Source organism: Plectropomus leopardus, chromosome 19 (assembly GCF_026936395.1).
Source record: "Plectropomus leopardus strain MGB_pleo_1.0 chromosome 19, ASM2693639v1, whole genome shotgun sequence".
NCBI classification, from domain to species: domain Eukaryota; kingdom Metazoa; phylum Chordata; class Actinopteri; order Perciformes; family Serranidae; genus Plectropomus; species Plectropomus leopardus.
The window spans coordinates 19,729,499-19,753,174 of NC_142194.1; the positions used below are offsets into that span (position 1 = coordinate 19,729,499).

Below are 23,676 nucleotides of genomic sequence, written 5' to 3' on the forward strand. Positions count from 1 at the left end.
CAAATCAGCGAATCGTCGTCAGGGAAGCAAGCGCTGACGCTGTGATTGACAGAGCGATGAGCGAATCAGATTCCAGAATATCCTTCCTAGCGTTTCCTTGATGACAGGGTCAACAATATGGCGCTGTCCGTGGTTTACAGAAATGCTTCATATGCTAGTTGATGTAAGTTTTTTATTTGAATGCTTTATGAGTTTGCCAGCACATTCAGAAAATTGTGGAGAATTATCAGTACACCTCTATCGTGCTCATCAGCTGACTTGAAAACTTTAAGGACCACTGAACAGCAGCCATGTCTGGGTCAAATGCCTGGAGTCGCAGTCGGGAAAAAATGAGACTTTTCCCTGAACTTTTTGCACAATGTGCCGGAGAGGTAAGCACTGTGAAGAAAAATGCGCTTTGCAATTTAATTAATGTTTTGAACATTATTAACTTTGACATGAATTCCAGCTTCCTGCCCATGCCTCTTACATGACTGCACTGACGTTACAAAACACAGTTTGGCTAAACAAGCTTTTTTTTGATGCTTTTCCATGCACTGTGGCACTTTATGTATACTAAAAATACAAGAACAATTCCCGTTGATGTTGGCAATGGTGCACAATAAGTTGAGTATCACTGCTGTAGAGTGCAGGTTATGAGAACATGCAAGTTATTAAATTATAGAGTACATATCAGACTTTTGGGTCCAATTGTTTGTATGGTTATATGGTTATTGTTCAGTCAGTCATTAAGATTATTATTACTCTGTATTTGTTTCAATGTTTCTTAATGTATTTAGGCTATGGGTTTAGTTTGGGGTCACTAGATTGAGCTTTACTTTCAATACTCAAAACAGATTGCAAAGTGTAATACAGTTAAGCCTCCCTGTTCCACAAACAGTAACGAAAATAAACATTTATGAAATAATACATAAGATAGCAAAACAAGACATTAATAAAGTAAAAGCAACAATGAAGAAAAATGGCATTAATGTATGTTTATATACACGTAGTATACACACATTATGTAAAATATAATGAAAGTTGTAGTGCAAATAAACTAGAGCTGCAACAATAAACAGTTAGTTGTAAACTATTAAACTTGCCAGCTAATTTGATAATAAATTCATTGGTAGAAATGGCGATATGGAGAAAATCAAATATCATAATCGTTTTGATCAAATACCTCGCCACTGATATTTTGACATTATTGCTGGATTGACTATTGGTGCTTTCACAAAATATTTACACGATGAGTTTTTAAAAAATAAAAATAAAATAATAATCAGTAATGTGGATATAAAGACTTAGTGGGTAAAGGCAAATAACAGCTGGTAGAGTCTGGTCAGTTCAGAAAATTACATCATTTTACTGTAATGTAGCCTTTAAAAACAGGAAAAGACAACACTTACTATATTAACTTGTCTCTTATGATGTCATCTTAGGCTTTGGGATAAACTGATTGACATTTTTCGCCATTTTCTAACATTGTATCGACCAAAAACCTAATCAAGATTAATCAACAATGAAAATAATCATTAGTTGCAGCCCTAAACGAAACTAGGCAGTGAGAATGGTGAAGGATGTGCTAAAAACAAACACAAGAGGTCAGCAGAGTGGCAAAAAGAGAATTTTCATTTTATATGTGAAATTTTCTTGTAAATCACGAAGTTGCCCACTAGCCAAGACAGACAGTTTAAAAAGATAACTTTGTTTTTCAACTTGTCAACTTGTGTGTGATTCAGGCAGCAGCGTACGGAAAGTGTGTGGCAGCGACCACAACAGGCAGACAGGAGCTGAGTAAGGACATGTGTGCCAAGGAATTTGAAGCCCTGAAGACCTGCTTTACAAATGCAGTAAGTGACAAGTTACTACCCCTCCTGTTGGTCTTATATCGTGGTGATAGATGGTCATCATTTAATTTTTTAAATTTTTTTTTGGTTTATTACAGGCCAAGAAAAAAGTCAAATGAATGGAAACTGCTCTGGCTGTTGGAGCAGCAAACTCAGTGGACCGTCCTCGACTGTGAAAAGAGCACATGTTAAGTGGCCTCAGGTGCAGGCGGCATATTATTTTATCTTCCTAGCACTTCCCATATGAGTCACTGTAAATGAACTGAATATGTACTTTTTTTACAACATTGTCAATCAACCATGTAGTACTGCTATGTTCTTTAATATGCAAGACTGAATGTGATATACAGACGTGAATAAAATATAGCTATTTATGTTATCTGTTCCTATTATTGAAACACACACGAGATGGAATAGTTTACAGAAAATAAATATTGTATTTGAATATTAAGGCACTCCTTGAGCCAAACCCATTCTTCTTTCCTCAAATTTTCAATTTGTTTTTGTTTTGTTTGTTTATGTCTTTCTTTTCTAAATTCAACCATTTTCCCTTTTTCTTTTCCTTTTTTTGTCCTTCACATTATTTCAATTTCTTAACCAAATATATTATCATTACTGTTAATGTTGTTATTTTTTCTTCTTTTATTGTGATTATTATTTGTTGGGGTGTTGGGATTATGGCATGGGAGGGATATACAGTAGCTAAAAAGTTGTCTGATACCTCTGTTTCTGTACTTTTGTGAAATACTGTAAGGGATTACAAACTGGTAAGAAATAAAATAAAGAGTATAAAAAAATAAACACAGACCAACAGACATGGATGTAATAGAGTCCTTTTATTTATTCTTATCAGCAAAATGTACAGAAATACAATGCACATAGAAAAATACAAAAATAGCCTCTTGTACAAAGCAAAGGTCCAATATGCGTTGAAATGCCAACTGAGGTGATTTTCAGAAAAGTTGAAAAGATTATAAAGAATTACTACAAACTGTCCATATTTCCTTCCACTTCTATAATTACTGTACTCTTTACAGTAAGAGTGGAAGCAAAGAGACCACAAATCGAGGGAAAACGGCCACATTTTGTTTTGATATAACAGCAGCATATGGATTTGAAGGCACTATTAAATCAACATGGAACAGATGGAATGACTGAAACTGATGGTCTGGATCCAGCTGCTTCATCGTCCACAGTTTATCTAACGGTAAGGCTACATTAAATACCTCGTAGCTCCAGCATGAGATTGAATTCAGTTACTTTCATGTGAAAGTATAATGAAATAACTCTTAACGAAGGCGCCTGAACCCACATTGCATCTAATATAATAACACATGTAGGTTCACAATTAACATACATTTACAATATTTACACCTCAAAGTAACAAATAAACACAAACTCCACTTTATATGAAGACAAAGCACAGACACCACAAAGGTGAACAAAACAGAACTAATGAGACTCAGACACAAACATTAACACATCGTTGTCTTAACACACACAAAGAATGGTATTTGCATAGATTTATATACATTTCAATAATAACCTCTTTAATATTCTCCTCCCTACAGACAAAAATAAGTTAATATTTACATGCACTTTGCTCCTCAATAGAGTGCCCCAGGCATGACATTTTTCTATAGGCCAACCCGGAAGCTAGCATCACCCCGATTCCCTTGTCAAAAAGCCCATGGGATTTTTCCATTGGATTTTTGAAGAAAATAAGCTCTATGGTAAAAAGAGAAGTTTATGATACTTACACGTTTTGTTCTGCAAGATATTCATCACAAATGAACACCACTTTTAGGAGTTTTGAAGCCTAAAAGCAATCGCCACAAGTAAAAAGCTATTGCTAGGCTAACTCAAACTACATTGCGGCTGCATCACTGCCACTATGAGGCTGTAAGACCGTGTAGGTGTGCTTCAGCGTGATGATGTTCTGTAGTCTCATTTAGTCACTTGTTGGCGACAGTGTTTTTTAAGACACTTGAAAGCTTCAAAGTTTGCGTGTGGGGTGTTTACTTACAAATTGTATGTCGTAGAACATAGCATGAGAGTCTCTTGAGCTTGTGTTAATCACAGACCTAATTTAAGGCATCTAACCAAAAAGACATTCAAAAAACCCATTGACTTTAAGAAGAGGGAACTGAGGTGCTAAAATGCTAATTAATTCCCGGGTTTTCGGAGTCATTACTGGGGTTCTCTGTAAAAACTTTGGGTTATTTCTGGAGTACACAGTATCAAGACAGAGAAAATGTTCCTCTTTGTCCATAACATTTCTAAAGGCAGTGAAGAATGTAAGGCATCGATATTATGGTCCACAGTATTAGAAGTTTTCTGCAGGTGCACAGTGTGTGTTGAACTTGCTGTCCAATCATTGAGGGAGAATCTGTGTGTGTGATGTGTGTTATTTCGCTCCCTCATCCTCTGAGGCTTGTTTAATCTGCCGCGAGTGCACCATTGCCCCAGCCAGTAGCTGCTCCTCCAGGGCCGCGTGCAGGTCTGAGCCCCCCAGCTCCAGCAGGGGCTCCAGCCCCGGCACCCCCCTGGACACCCCGGTCTCCTCGGGGGGCCCTCCAGCTTCCCCGAGTCCCAGTGCCCTTCGCCTCCGCCTTAGATCCATGTCTCCCTGGTCCCTGACCTTCTCGTGGGAGCCCTGGGGGTGAGCCTCTGCTTTGACGGCCCCGTCTTCCACACCTTCTCTGGGGTCCGCCTCAGCGGCAACTTTCTCTTTGAGGTCTCGTCCTCCTTTCTTCAAAGCTTCGCCGTCTTCTCTCTCAGCCCCCTGTGCAGCCTGTCTGTCTTCCACGGCTTGCTTCAGCTGGGCCAGCCTCTCCCGAGCCTCCTCCGCCTGTTTCTCTTTTTTCGCCTTCTCAAGTATTTCATTGTCTGCTTTCTGCAACTCCTGCTGAAGTCTCTCCTCTGCAGCTTTCTCCTGTGCCAGTTTCTCCTTCAACGCTCTCTCTTTCTCAAGCTCCTGTTCTCTGGCCAGCTTCTCTCTTCTCTCCCTTTCCAGTCGTTCTTTTTCCACCCTCGCCTGCACTTCTTTTGCTATCCTCTCTTTCTCCGCTTTCTCCCTCTCTAACTCCTCTTGTCTGGCCCTTTCCTGTCTCTCCCTCTCCGCCCGTTCTTTTTCTAACCTCGCTTGCACCTCTTTTTCTATCCTTTCTCTCTCTAGTCTTTCCTTTTCCAACTCTTGCTCTTTAGCCAGTTTTTCTTTTCTGTCTCTTTCCACTCGCTCTTTTTCCAGTCTTGCCTGAACCTCTCTCTCTATCTGTTCCTTTTTAATACTTTCAAGTTTCTCTTTTTCCTTATCTAGGCTTCTTTCTTCGTCTTTTAGTTGAGCTACCTGATCATTTTGAGGTACAGGCAGACGATTATCGGGCTTTTTCTTTCCCAGTGGCACTCCTCTCGCCCCCAGCTCACTCTGCTTATGGGATTCTCCTCCAATCACAGCGTGGCTGTCGTCCTTAGAAGCTGCTTGAACAGCTACTTTAGGAGCCCCAACCTCAGCAACAATATCTCCAGCCTGCGCTTGATTCTGGGCCATGACGTGAGGCTCGGCTGCTCCCGCTCCTGCTGCGTCCTTTGGCTGCTTCAGGTCTGAGTCCGGGTCAGACTCTTTGGGTTTTGCTACTCCACCTTCCACCCCCTCCTGGATGCCCTTCTCTGCCTCACCTTCAGCAAGCCCTTAAGTTAAAAACACATTGTGACATTTAAGTTTTAAAGTGAATACCTATGATATCAAGTGTCATGCCAGCAAAACATTACATGTACACGCACCAGCAGGTTGTTTCTGGTGGATTTCCTTGTGCTGCTCTTCGATGACAGCCAGTAGTTTCTCCTGCTGGTCAAGAAGTCTCTTCTGCTGCTCTTGCTGCTCCTTGATCACCTGCAGTAGCACGGCGTGGTCCAGCTGGCCCTCTACACGACAGAAACATTGAATTAAAATAAGTCAAAGCCAGCTCATTTTGCATTAGTTAAGAAGCTTAGTTAGGCTGATGTAGGGCCAATCTCTAGGTGAGAGGGAAAGGGAAATATCCCACTATGGCTTAGTACTGTCTCACCGATCCATCAAAAACACAACTATAGATTGTAGCCTTACTGGGTATGTTTGGTATTTTCCAATGTAGATGCTATTTTTTCATGTTTTTGGGTCTAAGTGACTAAAAGGAAGAACATTTCTTTAAATTGGTCCAGTATTGAGCATGACAGCTGCAGTGAAACAGGCTGCAATGTAAACACTCGGGTCATATTCACACTGTCAATGTTCATCTAGCCCTGAAATCGCTATTGCTAATCACCAGACTCCATCTAAAAAAAACAGTAATTTTATCATAGTAACGACGGATGGACAGAATTTACGCATGAAAAGGGGAGAGAGGATGACATGCAGCAAAGAGCCACGAATTGGAGTGAACCCACAGCTGCTGTGTCAAGGACACTGCCTTTGTACATGGGGCGCCCGCTCTATCCACCAAGCTACCAGGCACCTTAAAATTACTATTTATTTAAATGTAGTCTGGTGGAATTGGCAATGGCGATTTCAGGGCCGTTTCTGGTTATACAAAAAAATCTCTTACTCTTTAACTAAAAGGCTCCACCTCTGTAGGGATCCTTGACATAAATGTTCAGACACTTCGAATAAAATCTGAGCCTGCCAGTCTCAAAAACGAGCAATTTCAGTGAATGTATGATAATAAATGCCTTAAGTGGTTACATCGTAGTCTGTTTCAACACCTGCAGCTGCTCTCGCTCAATACTGCATCAACTTCAATCATTGCTGTTAGTCACTTACGCACAAAAGTATGGCGAGATAGGGTCAAGGTTGAAAAATATCAAACTTACTCAGGGGAGAAACACACAAACTATGTTAGGGGGCAAGGTGAGTGGTTGGATTCTACACTGGTACATTATTTAGTTATATGATAAAGACGCTAATCAATATATGTACTGTATGTAAATATCTACTAACTTTGCCCACTGAGTGAATGACAGGAAATTTGAGCGACAGACTGAGATAAGGAGAAGAGGCAAGAGGGAATTCATACCTGCAACCAGCTTTTTTATCACTGTGATAGGAGTCCGGCAGAGAAAGGAAGAGAGACAGGGGTAAAGATGGAGGAGGAGAGAAAAAGAGGGCAAAAGTGAACAGAACAAGAAAGTCAACAAAAGCCAAAAAAGACTGCATGGTGTATCATGCCAGGTCAAGGAGTAGGAGAAAGAAATGGACTTGAATCTCTCTGCTGTTTTAATCCATATGACCCGTCACAAAAAAGGCACAATAAACCAACACAGCTCACAGAGATGGGATTACAAAACAAGCAACGGGGAAATAAGGAGAAGAGAGGCAGGTGGCGGAGGCGGTGTGTTGCACTATGGCCAATTAAAGAAAAACAATCATTTTTATCTTGTGACATTTATTTAGTGATCATTTTACTTACATTTCCAATACCCTGTTACACACAGCCTGATCAGTCTAGTATAATTTAGTTCTTGGATTTTTTCCCTCACTGAGGTCTAGAAAGAAAACAGTTATGTGCTGCATTCCACCATCAAAACACAACCAAATACAGGCTTTAAACACCATCCACATAAAGCTGCGGCTGCACTGCATTCTGGTCAATGAAGGCTATTGTCAGTGGAGAGACTGGCAGACCCGCCTCTCCTACAACAAACTCTTGCTGAATGATTGTTGAATGCTGGTTGAACATGTGGAGCGACTCTCTGTGGTTCCCAACTGCTGGGTTGCTGTCCAAAAGTTGATCGCGGGTCTATTCTGAATGGACCGCGAGTAACATTCCTGTCTTTTAGAGGCCGTACCATGATGACACTGGTATCATATGAAACTATAAAACATGAGGAATCCACTGATACCAACCCTGTCATGCTAGCTTTTCGGGAAGTGGTGTAGGTTACGCTTGGCGAAGGAAAAATGCCATGACCATTTCAAAGGGGTCTTCTGACCTCTGACCCCCAGATATTTGAATGAAAATGGGTTCTGTGGGTACCCACAAGTCTTCCCTTTACAGACATGTCCACTTCATGCCAGTTCCATGCAAATTCTGCTTTAATTTGACTCCTAATTAAGACAATCCGGTCAGAACTGCTTTACCTTGTCAACGTGGACTTCAAAACTGTCTTGTAATTCAATATAATGGAATTCAAAACGATGTGATAGAAAAAATGCCATTGATTGCAATAAACTTTTGAAATTCTGCGATTCATTGCAATTGATTAAGTGAATCGCTTGACAGCCCGATTAAAAACCCTTTACTTTGAAGTGCAATGCATTTACAGCACAGAGCTCTTATTTTGAAATGCTGTTTCCTGCTGTAGAGTGAGTGAATTACGGACAGCCACTTAAATTAAACTGTGTGGACCTTGAACTAACGATTAAGGACAAATGTGGACCCCTTGGCTGGACCAGTGGGAAACCACTGTTTTAGATTACATCACATCCAAACAACTGCATTAAAAATATGTGTACACATTGTTGCTATGTAAGTGACATAAGACTATTAAATGGTGTGTATGCCCCTGGACCCCTGAGAGCTTTCTATTCCACTCACCTTCCATCTTCTCGTCTGCCGTGTCTTTGCTGTCTGCAGCTGGAGCCTCGTCTGCATCAGGATGATGCTCTCCTTCAGGAAGTGGAGCTGAGCAATCACCAAATATCACCTGGTCAATGAGGCATTTTTCTGCAACTTTTTTTCCCACCCTTAAACTACAGTTAAACAAGAACAAATACTCACGTTTCCCTGCAGCATCTGGAGCTTTGCCCACTTTATCCACCTGATTGACGACTACATTCCCTGCGACAGGATCTTTCACAGGATCGAGCTTCTCAATTTCCTTTAGCGGGGCAACGTCCTGCTTTTTGTCTCCCTGTGCACCCGGCTTCTCCACCACCTCATTAGACTGGACTTCACCTCCACCCAAATCCACTTCCTCTTTCCGCACAGCCACCTCTGCGGGCTTTGGTTTCTCTTCAGCTTTGTCTTTTTTGTCTGCTGCCTCCACAGCGTGCCCTAAGCCTTGCTCTTCATCTCTTTTTGGGTCTTCCTCTCCTACTCCTGCAGGTTGTTTCTTTTCCTCTTCCAGCTCCTCGTTGTTTTTCCTTGTGTCCACCATGACCTCGTCGTGAGGAATGGGTGGTTCGTGGCGATGGGCTTCGGCCTCTGGCACGGCAACACCTGAGAAATACAGACAATACTCAATCTACACGGTCCACTGGAGATCCAGTGAAGATTCCAGCTCTGGTTGAGCTCCCTTACCAGCATCGGGGCGGTCCAACTGCACCTCCTCCTCCTTCTTCCTCTCAGGGAGTTCCACTGGTCCCTTAATCTGGGGAGGTTCAGCCGGGGCCCTCTCAACAGGTTGTATCACATCCACAGCTGGAATGTTCGGTTTTTCTATCTCTGCTGGCTTCTTGTTTGAAGGATTGTCTACATGCAGAAACACAAAACACAATTTATTACAACAAGGACCAGCGCTACTCGATATCACCTCTATGGAAAAGTCAAATATCAAACAAATTCCACAGATCCCTTAACCAGCAGGATTCCCTGTAACACAGGGCTCCTGCAGCTTAAGGAAAGTTAGATTTAAGACTTTTTCAGATTTTTTTAATAAAACCTAAAATGAATTTTCCAATATAAAAAAAAAAACAATAAAATAATAATTAAAAAATAACGAATAAAATAACTAGAGAAAATTCTTGACGAATTGCAGTCATAGGGGTCCACGTTTAAACATCTGTTTACAAACTCTCACAACTCACGCAGCATAATCCAAGTCTCATTTATCCAGTCGTATGCTCAGTGCTTCCCATTTTAAAGATAAAACAGCACATTAAAATATGTCTCTGAAAACATTTGAGGTTAGAAAAAGGCAATGCAGCACTTTAACCGCACACTAACATTGATTGACACGACAGACAGCTTCCTTAGCGTTGTGATTGGTTGTTTTTGGTGCGCTGTGGTCTTTTCTGACAAATGTCATTAGAAGCAGCAGGAAAAGGAGGAGGGATAAGATTTTTTTCACTGGCTATCTGCCTCAAGTACTTCTGTCAATATATTGTAAGAGCAAATATGGAGCATTATTTACATTAAAGTTAGCAACTGTGACTTTAAACGTGGACCCCTATGACTTCAATTCAATTCACCAAGAACTGTCTCAATTTTTGGATTCTTTGTTCACCGTGGAGGCGTGAGAGAAAAACAAATTCCTCTATGCATAGTAACACAGGGTGAGTAATTGAAAAACAAATGGTCATTTAGCAGGTGATGTATTCCTTTAAAAGCAAAATAAGTAAATAAGTCCCTTAGTAATAGATATAAATAATCATAAAAAGTTTTTGCATCATTTTTTACTCTTGTTTAGTACCGCCCTTGTCTGCTTTTTATTTGCCTTTGCAGCATTTTCTCACACAGCCAGTATAAACATATAAAAATATGATGCACATTATTGCGACTAAATTAAGAAACCATATTTTTGACACCTCATTTAGTCCACTATTTTCTCTTGTCTGAGAAAAGTAAAACGACTGTATTCTAGTTCATTATTATTTAACACTGGCCCTGACATGCGCTCTTTATTTTCTTGTACACTTGCATTTATTACACACATTAACTGCTGGCATTAAAACAAATTAACACCTCGTCATATCTCACATGAACTCTGTGTGCTGACGCTCTCAGATGTAATTGATTTCAAGCTGATTATTTCTGACGCATAGATCCACTAGATGGCAGCAAATACTGAAAATGGTGAAACTGGCGGAACTAGTGTTGCAGAGTAATTGAGCATGAAAAGAGAAGAAAGAGGGAGATTAATTAAAACTGAAAGTGGCAAACAGGAAATAGGTGTGAAGGATGGACCACATGGGTTTCACAAAGTGTCAAAATGTGATGAAAAAAGGTAGTTAAATCAAAGAGAGAAAGGATCTAAAGACAGGGTTCACACACATTTTCAAAGACAAAATTTCAATTTCAGTTTCTTTTCCATGATTTTTCCAAAGACACAAAATAATTTTTGTTCCTTCACCCACTCGCCCAGTGTGCGTCCCTGACAATGTGTTCAAGGAACATCAGATATTTGGAAATCCAACACTAATTTCAGTTTTTTACCATTTCTGGCTTTGATAAGCAGAGTACTTTGGGTGAGATCTAAAAAAAAAAATGCATTCCAAACCCGTTTTCTTAAAAAAATTAAATTAAAATAAGAAAAGAATAAGAAAAATCACCCAAATCTTTTTAGTTTATATAAAATTTGCCAAATATCTTTTTTTTTTTTTTTTTTTAAGGAAAACATGCCCTCCAAACCTGTGGTTTTCTTTAAAAAATAAATTAAGACAAAAAAGTTAATTAAGAAGGAAAATTGCTGCATGTTTTCTTGAAAAATTGGCGCTAAAACAAAAAACAAAATATACAATCACTTAAAGCCCCTTCCCTAGGGCCAAACGTGTTTAAAAAAAATTATTTGACATGCCTAGCGGGCACACATAACCAGAAGCAGAACACAGAGAGAAAATTAAAAAACTTTTGTGATGAACAAATAAACAAAAATATAACCAAAATGTTGTCACATGTCAACACATATTAAAGTGCCTCTGAAGAACCAGAAGAGAGGTATTAAAACTAAAAGCCACGACTGTTTCACCCGAAAACTGAGAACATCAACTCAGAAGACTTCTCTCCGTATCGTCTCCATTTGATTCCCTCCACAAACCCACATCGCCCTCTTCCCTTTACGCGGCCAGAGCTTGCAGGCATTTTATAGCTGCCACAGGAGATATGGGGGGAGACGGGGGAGAAGACAATGTATTTTGGGGAGGGGGCGGAAGGAGAAATGAACAGAGGCAGAGGGGTGGAGAGAAATTACTGGAGTTTGAAGGGCATCACTCTCGCTCCATCAATGTCGAGCACTCAGCCCTGCTCTCAGATATTATCAAGAGGTTATCTCCTCACCCTGCCTGTCTGTCTATCAGTCGCTCTGTCTGTCTCCATCTTTTCTTCTCACACAGATGAAAGAAACCCTTTCTTTTGCTGTGGCTTTGTGCTTTTGTTTGAGTGTCGCTCGGCCCTTGCCACTGGCTCATATTCTCTATACGTTGTTGTTTTAGGTTACTGTCGTACGCCACTTTGAAAATAAAACAAGAAATAAACATGTCTTTTGTGCCGCCGCTGCCTTTTACATGAAATAATCACATGCAGCAAAGCTCAGACGCTGCAGACAACCCTGGCACCGGCCCGCTGAGGTAAATGTTTCCATGGCTCATTAGTAAACCACTTTCTTCTACAGTCCATCAAGTAAATAAGTGATTGCCAGCCATTTGCCCGTGTCATGATCTTTACCGTGTAGTTCAGGGAGGTCCGGGAGCTGCAGGTTGATCTTTGGTGCTGGAGGAGGAGGAGGTTGGATCCTGGTGCCGGGGCTTCTGGCCGAAATCGAGAGGGTGGTAAAGGTGCTGATCAGCAGGATGCCCAAACCCACCCAAAGCACCAGCTACAGCACAGAGAGAGACAGAGAAGCACAGCAGGTCAATGAATAAACATGTTTCCACTGAGCAACTTATTAGGACAGTGCTCATTCCAGGGTTCCCACACATTTTCATGGACAAAATTTCAAAACGTTTCCATGACTTTTCAAGGAACCAAATTTTTTTTTTTTTTTTTTTTGCTGCACTTGCCTGGCATTTTTCAAACATGTAAGATTCAAACAGTATCCCATATGATGTGTTCAAGAACTGTCGGAAATTTAAAATTCATAAGAATATTCCTGTTTTTCCAGTTTCTGGCTGTGTTAAATGGTGTCATTTTGGTGATATTTAAAGAATACATGCTTTCCAAACCCATTTTCTTCAAAAATAAAATACATTGAATAAATACAACAAAAATAATCATTGCCCCCAAATTTTTAGTTATCAAAAAAATGCAAAAAGATTAACAAAACAATAAAAACAAATCAAAGTTAAAGTTTAAAGTTTTCTACATATTAAAAAACACCAAAACATTTTATAGAAAAAAAAAACTTTAAAAAAAGGAGTAAGAAATGCCAATTTTTTTAAAGCCATGTTTTCTTTTCAAAATCAGCAGTAAAAAAAATACAAGATACATCCATTTGAAAGTTGTATGCCCTGAGCCAAAAGTGCTTCAATAATTATTGTACATGTCCAGTGAGTATACATGGCAGGAGGTATACACACAACACATTTTTCCAAAACTTTCAATGATTTTTAATAGTACCATAACTTTTTTCAGGCCTGGAAAGTGTGACTGTGAAATTTCATGACTTTTTCTTGGTTTTCCATGACTGTGGGAACCCTGTAATTCTGACTATTTTACCTGAGAGATGATGCCATTCTTCTGGATCTTTCTGTAGATGAGAGCAGGGCATATGAAGCAGATGAGGCTGCCCATGGTGGCTCCCGTCAGACCCAGAATGGTTTCCACTAAAGACAGAGAAAGGGAAGAAAAACACGAGGATCATTTTGAGGACCTCCAGACTGACTTCCAACCAGCGGTACTTGTACCCACAGAGTAACTCTGCAGATGTCAGGGCACATGTGGTAGTAATAAATAATGCATGTTAAAATTAATGGATGAGCAGGTGAAATTGTGAGCTAAAAATAATGGATAAATGGCTGAAATAATCAGAGAGAAATAATTAATAAAGAGTTTAAATAATTAAGACAAAATAACACATAAATGGTTGAAAGATCCAACTTCTGTCACTCCTATTATTTATTATATATACTGACTATTAATTTTATGAAAAAAAGTATAAAAAATAATCCTGAGTTCCCCTTTTTTCAAATTAATTCCAGATGTTTCTCAGTAAATTTTTCCGATCATTTTTGCCTTCTGAGTACAAATAGCTAGATGTTTAATATGTAAATACATAAAATAAATTTAAATAAAATCAAGCTGTTAACATGTATGTTACATTCTGACTATGTAGGTTATCTGGGTGTATGATCCTTTCTTTTTTTTTCTTTCTTTCTTTCTTCCATTACAAATGAAGAATTTCATATTTTAGACAGAACGTGCAATAGAAACAAATATTTTTCCATATTGTCTTTTCTTTTTCTGATGATCATTTAAATCCAAAAATCCTGGTCTATAACAGGGCTAAAGCTTGAAGATGATGTTTGAACGATGTCTTTTACTCACATGGTTATCATCAACGTTACAATCAAGTGACATGAACACATTTGGAAAGTGGTGCTGAGTGTCTGAAATAAGATGTGGGAAGAACTGCTGCAGAGCTCACTGAACAAAACCTTGCACCAACATTGACAGGTTTGAGGGGTTTTTGTCCCACTGAGCGCACCGTCCCATATCTCTCCTGCTACAAAAACCCAGAGCAATTCTCCAAATCTACGCTCTTCATCACCAGCTCCATTCATACCTGCCTCTTCCATTCATAAGCGGCACCCGCCCAGCACCAGGCTCCCGTCCATGGCACGCTGCTGCTGCCAGGAGCAGGGTGCCATGGACCTGGCCTCACCCCTGTCTCTGTGGACGGGGGCCGGCTGGGCGTCGGGCCTGGAAACCCATCGTTCATCCAGAGGACGGACACCATATTGTCTCCCACAGATTTAGTGTCCATTCTCCCCAGGGTCCTTACCTCCCTTCTCCTCAGTCTATTAGTCTGATTAGATACACAAAGAGCCAGCCAAACTCACTGTGTGTGTGTGTGAGTGTCTGCCCAATCAAAAGTTTAACAAACAGCCACCATATAAAAGAATGAATAAAACATTAACTCATTCCAACCTTTACATCTCCACCACTTTGAGCCGTTTGTGAGTGGGACAGAAAGACTCAAAGAAGCTGACAGAGAGCCAATATTGGTGTGTACATATATCTGTCTGTGTGTGTGTGTGTGCGCGAGAGAGAGAGTCTGGGAGAATAATAGCCCTATCTTCCCGTCTGCCCGTCTAAAAGGAGATAAAAGTTAGGGCCCTGATTTAAGGACTGTGTTAGAGTGTGACAGTCACTGACTCGTAAAGTCACATTCACACACGTCGTAAAGCTCCCCGGCTACTCCGCCCACATAAAGGAACACATGCACCTTAAAGACCTCCAGCCAGCAAGCTGTACACGTATACACACACACACACACATACAGTTTCAATCTATGCTTGATTGTTCTCACACACACACACACACAGAGGATGTACCGTTGGGGATGAGAATGCCTCCCAGCATGGTGCCAAACACAATGCAGAGGGTGATCATCTTGAAGCGCAGAGGTGGCATGTATCCCCCGGCAGCAAACGTCCCATCCTTCTGCTGGAAGACGGAAACAGAGTTGAGATGAGAGGGACGTGAGGAAAGATAAGTAAGATCTCACAAATCTCAAAATTATATATTATATATTATATATATTATATATTATCGAGTGTTGTGGGCGCACCTGTCCGTGTGCACAATGTTGCCTAATTTCTCATCATATCAGCAGTCTTTAATCCTGATCTTGTTCTCACAAAAAAATGTGCTGTATAAATGCCACTTATCTCAGGGTTTCTACAGCATAAGGCAAGTGGGATTTAAGACTTTTTAAGATTTTCCAGTGCCACTTTGAATGAAATTTAAGACTGATTTCACAATAACCAAAATTATTAAAATAATGATAATTATAATGAGAGAAAAAAAGGTGAGACACCAATTAGGTAGAATTTCGCCCAAATATTTACTTTAACATAAAATATAACTTTTTGGTAACTGCAATGAAACTGGCATTCAGTGATTTTTTTCCCTCCCTTTTTTAAGTTACTTATTATTATGAGATTTAACTATGCAATGTCAGAAAAAAAAGATGCATAAAATCAGCACAAACAGCACTTTTAAGATTTAATTAAGACCAATTTACCTTATTCATAGATTCATTAATTCAATGCCTTTTTAAACTGTGAAAGGACTTGTGTGTGTCACAGGATGTTATGTGCCTGCAATGTCTGGATGTGATAAATATTCAATTGACGTCACAGTTGAGTTCCACAACAGGTGGTTCCTTGGTGCTCTGGTTACACGAAGCAGCATGTTTCTGTTTTCATGTTTTGTCAAACTGCATAGAGAGCGGATGGGAATGCCATAGAGCTGGGTGATATGAGCAAAATCTTTGATCTAGTTATATAATATGATTAATATTAACATTACATCAAGGAAACAGTAAATATCGCGATACAGTACTTGTATCATATTTGATTATTTTATTCTCTTATTCTGAATATCTATAAAAAATGAAACAAATGGCCTCAAATGAGACAACACTTGAGTTAAAAACAAATGTATTAAAAAAGTACAACTAAAATTTTTGCAAAATGGAAGCATTGAGGTTGTTGAGATCAATAATTTCAAGTGTTTCTGTTTTACAACAGGAAGCTGGATTTGCAAGATCATGAGAATTACAAGAGAATCAAGAAATCACATGAGAATCTAGGACTGATTTGTTACATAGACTGCCCCAAATTGCACCCAGGGTAGAAACGGTTATTACTAAATCTTAACTGGTAGACACATTTTTGCCATTGTACTGTATATATTGTTGCCAAATCTAGAGTGCTGGTTCCACAATAATAAGGCAGCAAGTTGTATTGTTTTATATTTCATTGCCTTCCCCATAGAGCTGTTATATTTATTATTAAAAGTAGCATTTACCTGCTGCTCAAAAAGCATGGTATTGATGGCCTGGCGGCAGGGCAGGATCATCATGGGAAATCCCACAGCAACAGACATCATGAAGCCCACCCGGATCATCTCTGTCACCAGGTTGGACGGGAAGTTCATCAGCACGTTGCCGGCAATGTTCTCTGTGAAACTGACGTAGCCGAAGAAACCCACCTGGCTCAGAGAGAGGAGGAGGGAAACCAAATACGGGGTAGGAAGAAATAAAAAAGCAAGTGGGAGACATAAATAAGGAGGAGAATTTTAGAACTGGGCTCAAATTAGTCAACGTTTTCTCAATGAAACTGTGTTCACATGCATAAGATGTCTGCGGCACCATCTCATGGAAACAATACAATTGAGGACTGTTTTAATGCCAGTATAAAACAATAAAAGACCACCACTGATATAAATATAAAATTAATCAGATTTCTCACAGTGTTTCCTGTGTGAAACACTGACATTAAAAAATGGAAACTGACAGCATTCAATAACTTTTAGACATGAATATTATAAATATGAATGTTTCCATGTGACTGTGGTAAATGTAGCCAGTGTGAATGAGGGTGGCCGATGTGCGTGGAAGTGCATTTCCACTCACGGTGATGTAGAAGATGGTGACTACGTTGAGGGCCGACGTGAAGATGGTGCTCATGCGTTTGACAGACGGCTCGTCCAGGCTGTCGTAGGTCGGCAGCACCTGCCTGTGAGAGACAAGCAGCCCAAAAACACAACACTCCGCATGCTGCGTGACACTAAACCAAACTGGTGTTGCTCTTGTGCATTCATGTGCCGTCCGGATGATCGGCTACAGGAAGCCAAATCTAGCAGGGAAAGTAGTCCCATACTACATGAAACGTGAATCAGCAGAGTTGGGATTTTTTCGTAATGCTTAAACAGCTGACAAGATGCAACATCACACTAAAATTTGATCATGGAAACTGCTCTGTCGATTTCTTTGATGAGCAGCCATATGGAGGCCCATTTGTGCCACTCAACGATCACACGATGCGTGTCTTTCCTCCTGTCCTTGTCAGCATCCAACTCAGACAAGTGAGAACTTTTTTGCTTAATTAGCCCATTATTTTTTTCTTACACTTACAAGACAGTCACTAGTAACACATCAAATTAAGATTTATACTGTCTACTGAACTGTAGTTACATTTCTTGTTTCACTGATGGAAATCTGCAGACAATCTGTATAGTTTATGAATGTAGTTCACTAACAACTTCTGCAAAACTTGATCTGAAACTTGATTTCATGTACACGACGTGAGGAAGTTGCTATGAATTAACACTGTTTCTGCCTATATAGGTACTTTTTCTGTTTCAGATCTAAGAACCCTACAATAGAATAACGCTTATTTGTGTATGAAAATAAAGCAAACATTCTCTGGGTCCACAAAATCGGGCTCCCACTCATTGTCTGAACATTATACCTGATGATCTTGCAAGTTTGAGACTTTCTTCTCCATTATTATCCCTATTTATAAGGGTGACTCATTCACAAAAGTGCTCGTTTTGTTTCATTTATCAACTCTGCTTTATCATTCATCCAGCAATTGTTATAATTAGTTGTTTAATATGTGCAAAAACGGGCCTCCAAACCCATACAACCAAAGGTAATTTGGACGCTTATAAGTATTGACATAAAGCACATCAGTGTACAAATTGTGTAAGCACATCTGACATGCTCATGAATGCAACAAGTTTCCAAGCATTTCATATATTTTAAATATAATGCAATTATTTACTGACAGGCAATTTTATGTTTGCAGATGTTTTAACTGCAATAGATGGGAGTAATGTCATGGCAGTGGGGGGTGGAGTGTGTGCGTGTATGTGTGTGACACAGAGTGGGTGACAGCAGTCAAGGCTGTTTGAGGATGAACCTGAGACGGCCCCGTCTATAAACACAGGTATCTGTCTCCCTCTTGTCATTTTCTGTCCTGTGCTATAAGAGAGAGCGTGGCAGCGCGGAGGGCGACCGTTGGCACATTAACTTGTGAATTTACAGGCTTTATGTATAATGGCGAGTGCCTGGCAGGTTTTAGAGCATTATAAACTTTCCTGGCAGACTCTTTTGTGCTCGCGTCCTCTCTTTCTCCCTCCTATATATGTTAAAGCAAGAAACAGAGAGAAGAGAGATCATGAGAGAGAGCAAGAAACCATAACTTTCTCTGCCTCTCGCTCTCTCTTTGCCTGTCTCTCTTTCACACGCTCTGGTTTTTATGAGCAAGCGCTGTCCCGTGGTGCTTTTTCTTGATGCTTGTTTAATCCGCAAACCAGTAAATCTCGTAGCCAAGGTTAAAGAAAATGGCATATTGTAAGTGGGGAGCTGAAGCATCTAATGGTCACTCAATAGTCCTGACTCAGAGGCTAATGTGGTTTTGCTTTAATGCTGCCCTTAAATGAAGGAAATATGATGGAGGAGGTCTTCAAATCAAATGTGGGGAAGTATGTGTGTGTGTATGTGTGTGTGTGTGTGTGTGTGTGTTGGGAGGGGTTAAATGTGTGCTGTAGGTAATATCATTAACTTGGAGTTGAGAGCATGCTGACAGTAGCATCACAGAGGGACATTTTCGCCGCACATGTTTTTCTTATGTCCCTCTATTATGAGCTAACTGCTCCTCGCTATTCAAACGCGCAGCCAAAAAAACAACGGGGCCAGCTCCCATCCCGTCATAATGGTGATGTTAAGTAATGTTTTAACTGAAAGTAAACACATTTCATGAATGTAATAAAAATCCAATGTGCTGAGAGCTGTTTAATCAGCCTGTGAATACATCAGTGTGTGTCTGTAAGGTGGCGGCAGTCCAATGTGTTGATTAGTGGTTTGGCTTTAGCTGCCTGCCGCCTAACGGAGCCTCGCTCGGCCTGACCGCAGGCCAAGAAATCACCCTGCCAAATATCACTCAGCGCTGCGAGTGGGAACCGACGCACAAAACACACAGGCGTAAACACGCACACACACACAGGCGCACACTTTCTTCTGCTTCTTCTTCTAACATGCGCGCACTTCACTTCTAATGAAAACGCCCCGCCATACCGTAATGTCATGTTGGCCGTGTGCGATTACGTTAATTAAAGTCTCGTTTCAGTCTCAGGGCGACGGTCACCCACTCTTGCCACTTACCTCACTCTCTCTCTCACACAAATAACCCCATACAGCAGCACCGCCCAAACATCTGGCCCCTAATGACCTCACCGCAACACTCCCTACATCCTTCCCCAGCGCCGCGTTCAATTCAAAGATAAGACTGTGTGCACCCACATCCCATCGGACCTTCACACATTACCCCTCAGCTCACCGCAATCCCAGAGCAAGCACTGAAGCGTGGAGGACAAGACAAGAAGAGGCAGTGACAGAGCATGCAGATGGGTGAGGATGGACAAATGAATGAATACAGTGTGAGAGGTGACGAGCAGTAGTGTGAACTTTGCAGTCACTGTAGAGAAAGTTAATGGAAACCCTCTTACAATCCGGCAAAAAAAAAAAAAAAAAATATATATATATATATATATATATATATATATATATATATATATATATATATATATATATATATATATCTTCGTATGCACAATATTTGCCACACTGGCTAAGTCAGTATCCGCGTTTATTTTGCCCAATTTCAGTGTCATAGGGGAAAAACTGTAAACTGAAAGTTCACCTCAACGTATTTATTCTCCTTTTTTGTGAGCTAACAGTTAATAACTTGTCTTAATGTCTTACATTTGATTTTTTTCAACATTTTTTTCAGCAAATTCTCATTGTAATTTTGTGATATGAAATGAAATTTCAGACCACTTCAACAAAAAAAATAAAATATTTACAAGCATTTTTAATATAACATAAAATGTGAATTTTTTGGTGATGTGCGTGCGAGGGGAATTTGGCAGACTTTCTATAATAATATTAATTATAATAATAAAATACAATAATAATAATAATAATAGTATTACTGATTATTTTTACATTTTACAATGCATAAAATCCTACTTTCCATGTCAGCGCATTTTGAAGACTTTAGAAAGATTTTTTAAAATATATTTAATAACAATCAAAGCGTTACTTTTAAGTTTAATTAATTAAATGCCTTTGAAGAATTTTTAAGGATCCTTGGGGAAAGTGATGTGGCTGTTGGCCGTAGTTGTTGCTTTGTGTTTATGTGCAACTTTTTGGCTGGGGCACAGGCGACGCAACAGTTGGCCTCTGTCTCCACTAGTTCTGTGGTATAGTTTGGTGTGTCTTGGCTTTAGAAGTCGCTTTACTGCCAAATCGAGTTTTAATCATGTCAAACTAGAAAAAAACAAAAGCAGTGTGGACAGAAATCTGTTTAAGTCTCGGGTTAATTTTGATGAAAACTGCAGAGCAGACTGTGACAAGCACATTAGCAAAAATAAGTAGCCTCCCGTCGCAACTAGAAATCCCTCAACAACCAATTCTTCTCCACCACAAATTAGTGCATCTCTTTACATGACAGGACTCACCCCAAACCCCCCTCCCCACTATGGTTTAAAGTAAAGATGCAAGTGCACATGCACTGATTGTGGCATTTTGCTCAATTTCCACATGCAATGAAGGATTCATGTCACTGTGCCACAGCAGGAGTTAGACAGTGGAAAAGCCCTCTTTTGAGCATCTACCCACCACATGATTTTGGGACGACTGTCAGATTTTCCTCAGAATGAAGCTTGTTTCAAATCTTGTTTGACATTAGTTTCATCACATGGTCCTGTGCGGGTGGAGGGGGGGGGCGGAAGGAGTACTTACGACTGACAGGCGAAGGCCATCCCACAGATGGGGAGACAGCGAAACACACCCTCCCAGCGCACCACATTGACCTGCACTAGCCACCAGCCGCTGAGCAGCCCGTGTTTGAACGAGGACAGCACCATCTGAGGGGAAGGAGGGGGGAGGGGGGTGGGTTACGGCCCGTACCAAATGAGGAGAAGTGGGGGAAGAGCACGAAGTAGAAGAAGAAGGGAGTGGGGGCTGCAACCATGCTGACGGCTCACGGACAGATAATGAAAGTAACCAATGAGAAGAGAAAATGAAGAAAGGGAAACAACAAAGAGACATGACGAGAAACCCCATACTGAACAAAAAACCCATCACAGCTGAAATAAAAACAGAGTTATGACGGAGTTATGCAATGAATAACAGTGAAATTATAAGTTTGATCAAAATAAAGGGCTTATGAAAGGGTCGTCTTGGAAAAAAAAAATTGCCCCACAGGTTGTCGATCAGCATGTGTTTCTCACGTCTTGCTCCTTTAATTACCTGCTAAAGTCCCCAAAAAGACAGCAGAAAACTCCAAAAGCCCTCCAACCTCCCACACGCAGGCTGCTCGTCCTGGGTGTGGGGCTGCAGTGGGAGGGCAGCAAAGATTTTGCTTCAGTACTCCTCTTGCCTTACTACTGCCACCAAACACATACACACACAGACACACTCACAGAGCTGAAATGGCTCAGACCAAACCCGAATTAAAGGTGAAAAATGGGGATGACTGAGGGAGGAGGGGGTGAGCGGAAGGTTCAGGTAGGTGTGGGAGGGCGAGTTTAAGGAGCACAAAGTTACAATCAAGTTCCTTCACTCTCCACCCCTCTCCACTGCCCTTACGGTGGTGTTATTTCGGGGGTGGTTGCCATGGTTTACTTACGGGTGACAGCAGAAGGTTGTGGCGATAATGGGCAGGCACTGAATGACGCCCTTGAAGCGCCACAGGTGAACCCGCTCCACCCAGGAGCCTGAGATTATGCCGTATCGCAGAGACGACAACACTATCTACAGCAGCAGCAGCAGTGGGACAGAGGGGAGCAAACAAAGGGTGCAGAGGACGAGAGGAGGTAGTCGAGGAGAGTGAGGGACAGCAGGAGGACACCAGGAAAAAGAGGAGGAAGAGAAAGGAGGTGCAAATGAGCAGAAAGGAGAAACGAAGGGAAGGTTGAAAGGAGGGAGGGAAGGAGATACATCACTGTTAGAGGGTTAGGGGTCTGGACTGGGCCGGGCCTGGATCTAAAGCCAGACACACACCACACCACTGCTCCAGGTGATCTGCCATGCTACAGAACTACACGTCACATCACACAGAGAGACTGTGACCTGCAGCCCGACGTCTGTGAAAGCAGCGATACGGGTCAGTACAACAGAACCACACACACACACACTCTGTGTGTGCATTTAAAGAGAAAACGAGCTGAATCGCATGAGGCAGAAAAGTGCTGCTAGAGTTAAGCTTTTTTTTCCAACCTATGAAGCAAAAACCCATCAGAGCTGTGTTTTTAGTGCTGCTTAACATTTAGCAGCAGCGCACAGAAGTCCTGTTAGAAAAAGTTGTACTAGTTGCTACTTCAGTGGTATAGTGAGTGTCCTAGTTTAGTATTTGTGGGAAGACTGAAAGAAAAAGTTTTAATGTGTTTATTGGCCAAAAATGTACTTCATAGTGTACTGATGGTTGTTTGGACTTGACTTTAACATAAAAAAAATGTGCATTTCTATGCTGAGTTTGCACAAGTACTGAAACTTCTACTCCTGGGAGCAGTATAATTACAATATATTAATCTTTTGAAACAGCTATTTGAGGTTGTTTCGGACATTCTTTTTTACGTGAAGTTTATTCAATTAATTACAAGAAATTCAAAATAGTTTTAGCGACAGCAGGACATAAAAAAAAGTCGCAGAGAGGCTGAGGCTGCACCTGGCAAAAAAATGTAACGTGTAACAATACCAAAAAATAAACCATCCCAAATCTTGTTAATCTTAAAAAAATATATATTACTTTCTAAAATAATTCATGGCTCCTACAATAATATTTGGTTAAGAAAAAAAGAAGTTAGTTGCCTCTTTGCACTGTGGAGGCAAAGTTTTCCCCTTTCAAAATAAAAGTAAAAGGTAATTTCAAAACAGCCTACAGTTTGGAGAGAAAACCAAAAGAGAATTTTGGTTCTGTAACAGAGTATAAAACAGTTTTATATTGAACAGTTCCCTGCTTAGACAGTGACGGCTCGAGTGTAGCCAGAAGTGCAACATGATTCAAATGTTCCAAAGAAAGACACAACCCCATCAGCAGGTTTAAGGAGGGCTGCAAGGCTAAAAATGTAACTTATGTGTGTTTTCAACCATGAATCTTCTAATTATTGCTTGTTCCAGAAGGAGCTATGTTCAG

General features: G+C 40.6%; 2 protein-coding genes across 4 annotated transcripts in view; one reads left to right on the forward strand and one right to left on the reverse strand.

Annotated features, from left to right (window-relative positions):
* The first annotated feature begins 89 nt into the window (after positions 1-89).
* On the forward strand, positions 90-2,649 carry ndufaf8 (NADH:ubiquinone oxidoreductase complex assembly factor 8). The gene is made up of 4 exons (XM_088070531.1): positions 90-163; positions 273-371; positions 1,725-1,835; positions 1,931-2,649. The coding sequence occupies exons 2-4, from the start codon at positions 291-293 to the stop codon at positions 1,949-1,951; spliced, it is 213 nt and encodes a 70-aa protein (XP_087926657.1). The 5' UTR covers positions 90-163; positions 273-290; the 3' UTR covers positions 1,952-2,649.
* The window catches only part of slc38a10 (solute carrier family 38 member 10), a 26,283-nt gene continuing 5,256 nt past the window's right edge, over positions 2,650-23,676 (reverse strand). Inside the window, exons 7-18 of one of the 3 annotated variants that reach the window (XM_042507465.2) lie at positions 21,282-21,406; positions 17,106-17,208; positions 16,499-16,681; positions 15,019-15,130; positions 13,181-13,287; positions 12,191-12,341; positions 9,110-9,280; positions 8,588-9,028; positions 8,405-8,491; positions 6,884-6,904; positions 5,616-5,756; positions 2,650-5,522 (exon numbers count right to left, since the gene is read on the reverse strand). In XM_042507465.2, the coding sequence (XP_042363399.2) occupies positions 4,240-5,522; positions 5,616-5,756; positions 6,884-6,904; positions 8,405-8,491; positions 8,588-9,028; positions 9,110-9,280; positions 12,191-12,341; positions 13,181-13,287; positions 15,019-15,130; positions 16,499-16,681; positions 17,106-17,208; positions 21,282-21,406 (2,925 nt within the window). In that variant the 3' untranslated portion in view covers positions 2,650-4,239. Of the gene's footprint in view, positions 5,523-5,615; positions 5,757-6,883; positions 6,905-8,404; positions 8,492-8,587; positions 9,029-9,109; positions 9,281-12,190; positions 12,342-13,180; positions 13,288-15,018; positions 15,131-16,498; positions 16,682-17,105; positions 17,209-21,281; positions 21,407-22,170; positions 22,296-23,676 lie in introns of all 3 variants that reach the window. The other 2 variants (XM_088070521.1, XM_088070522.1) reach the window with 2 other exon arrangements.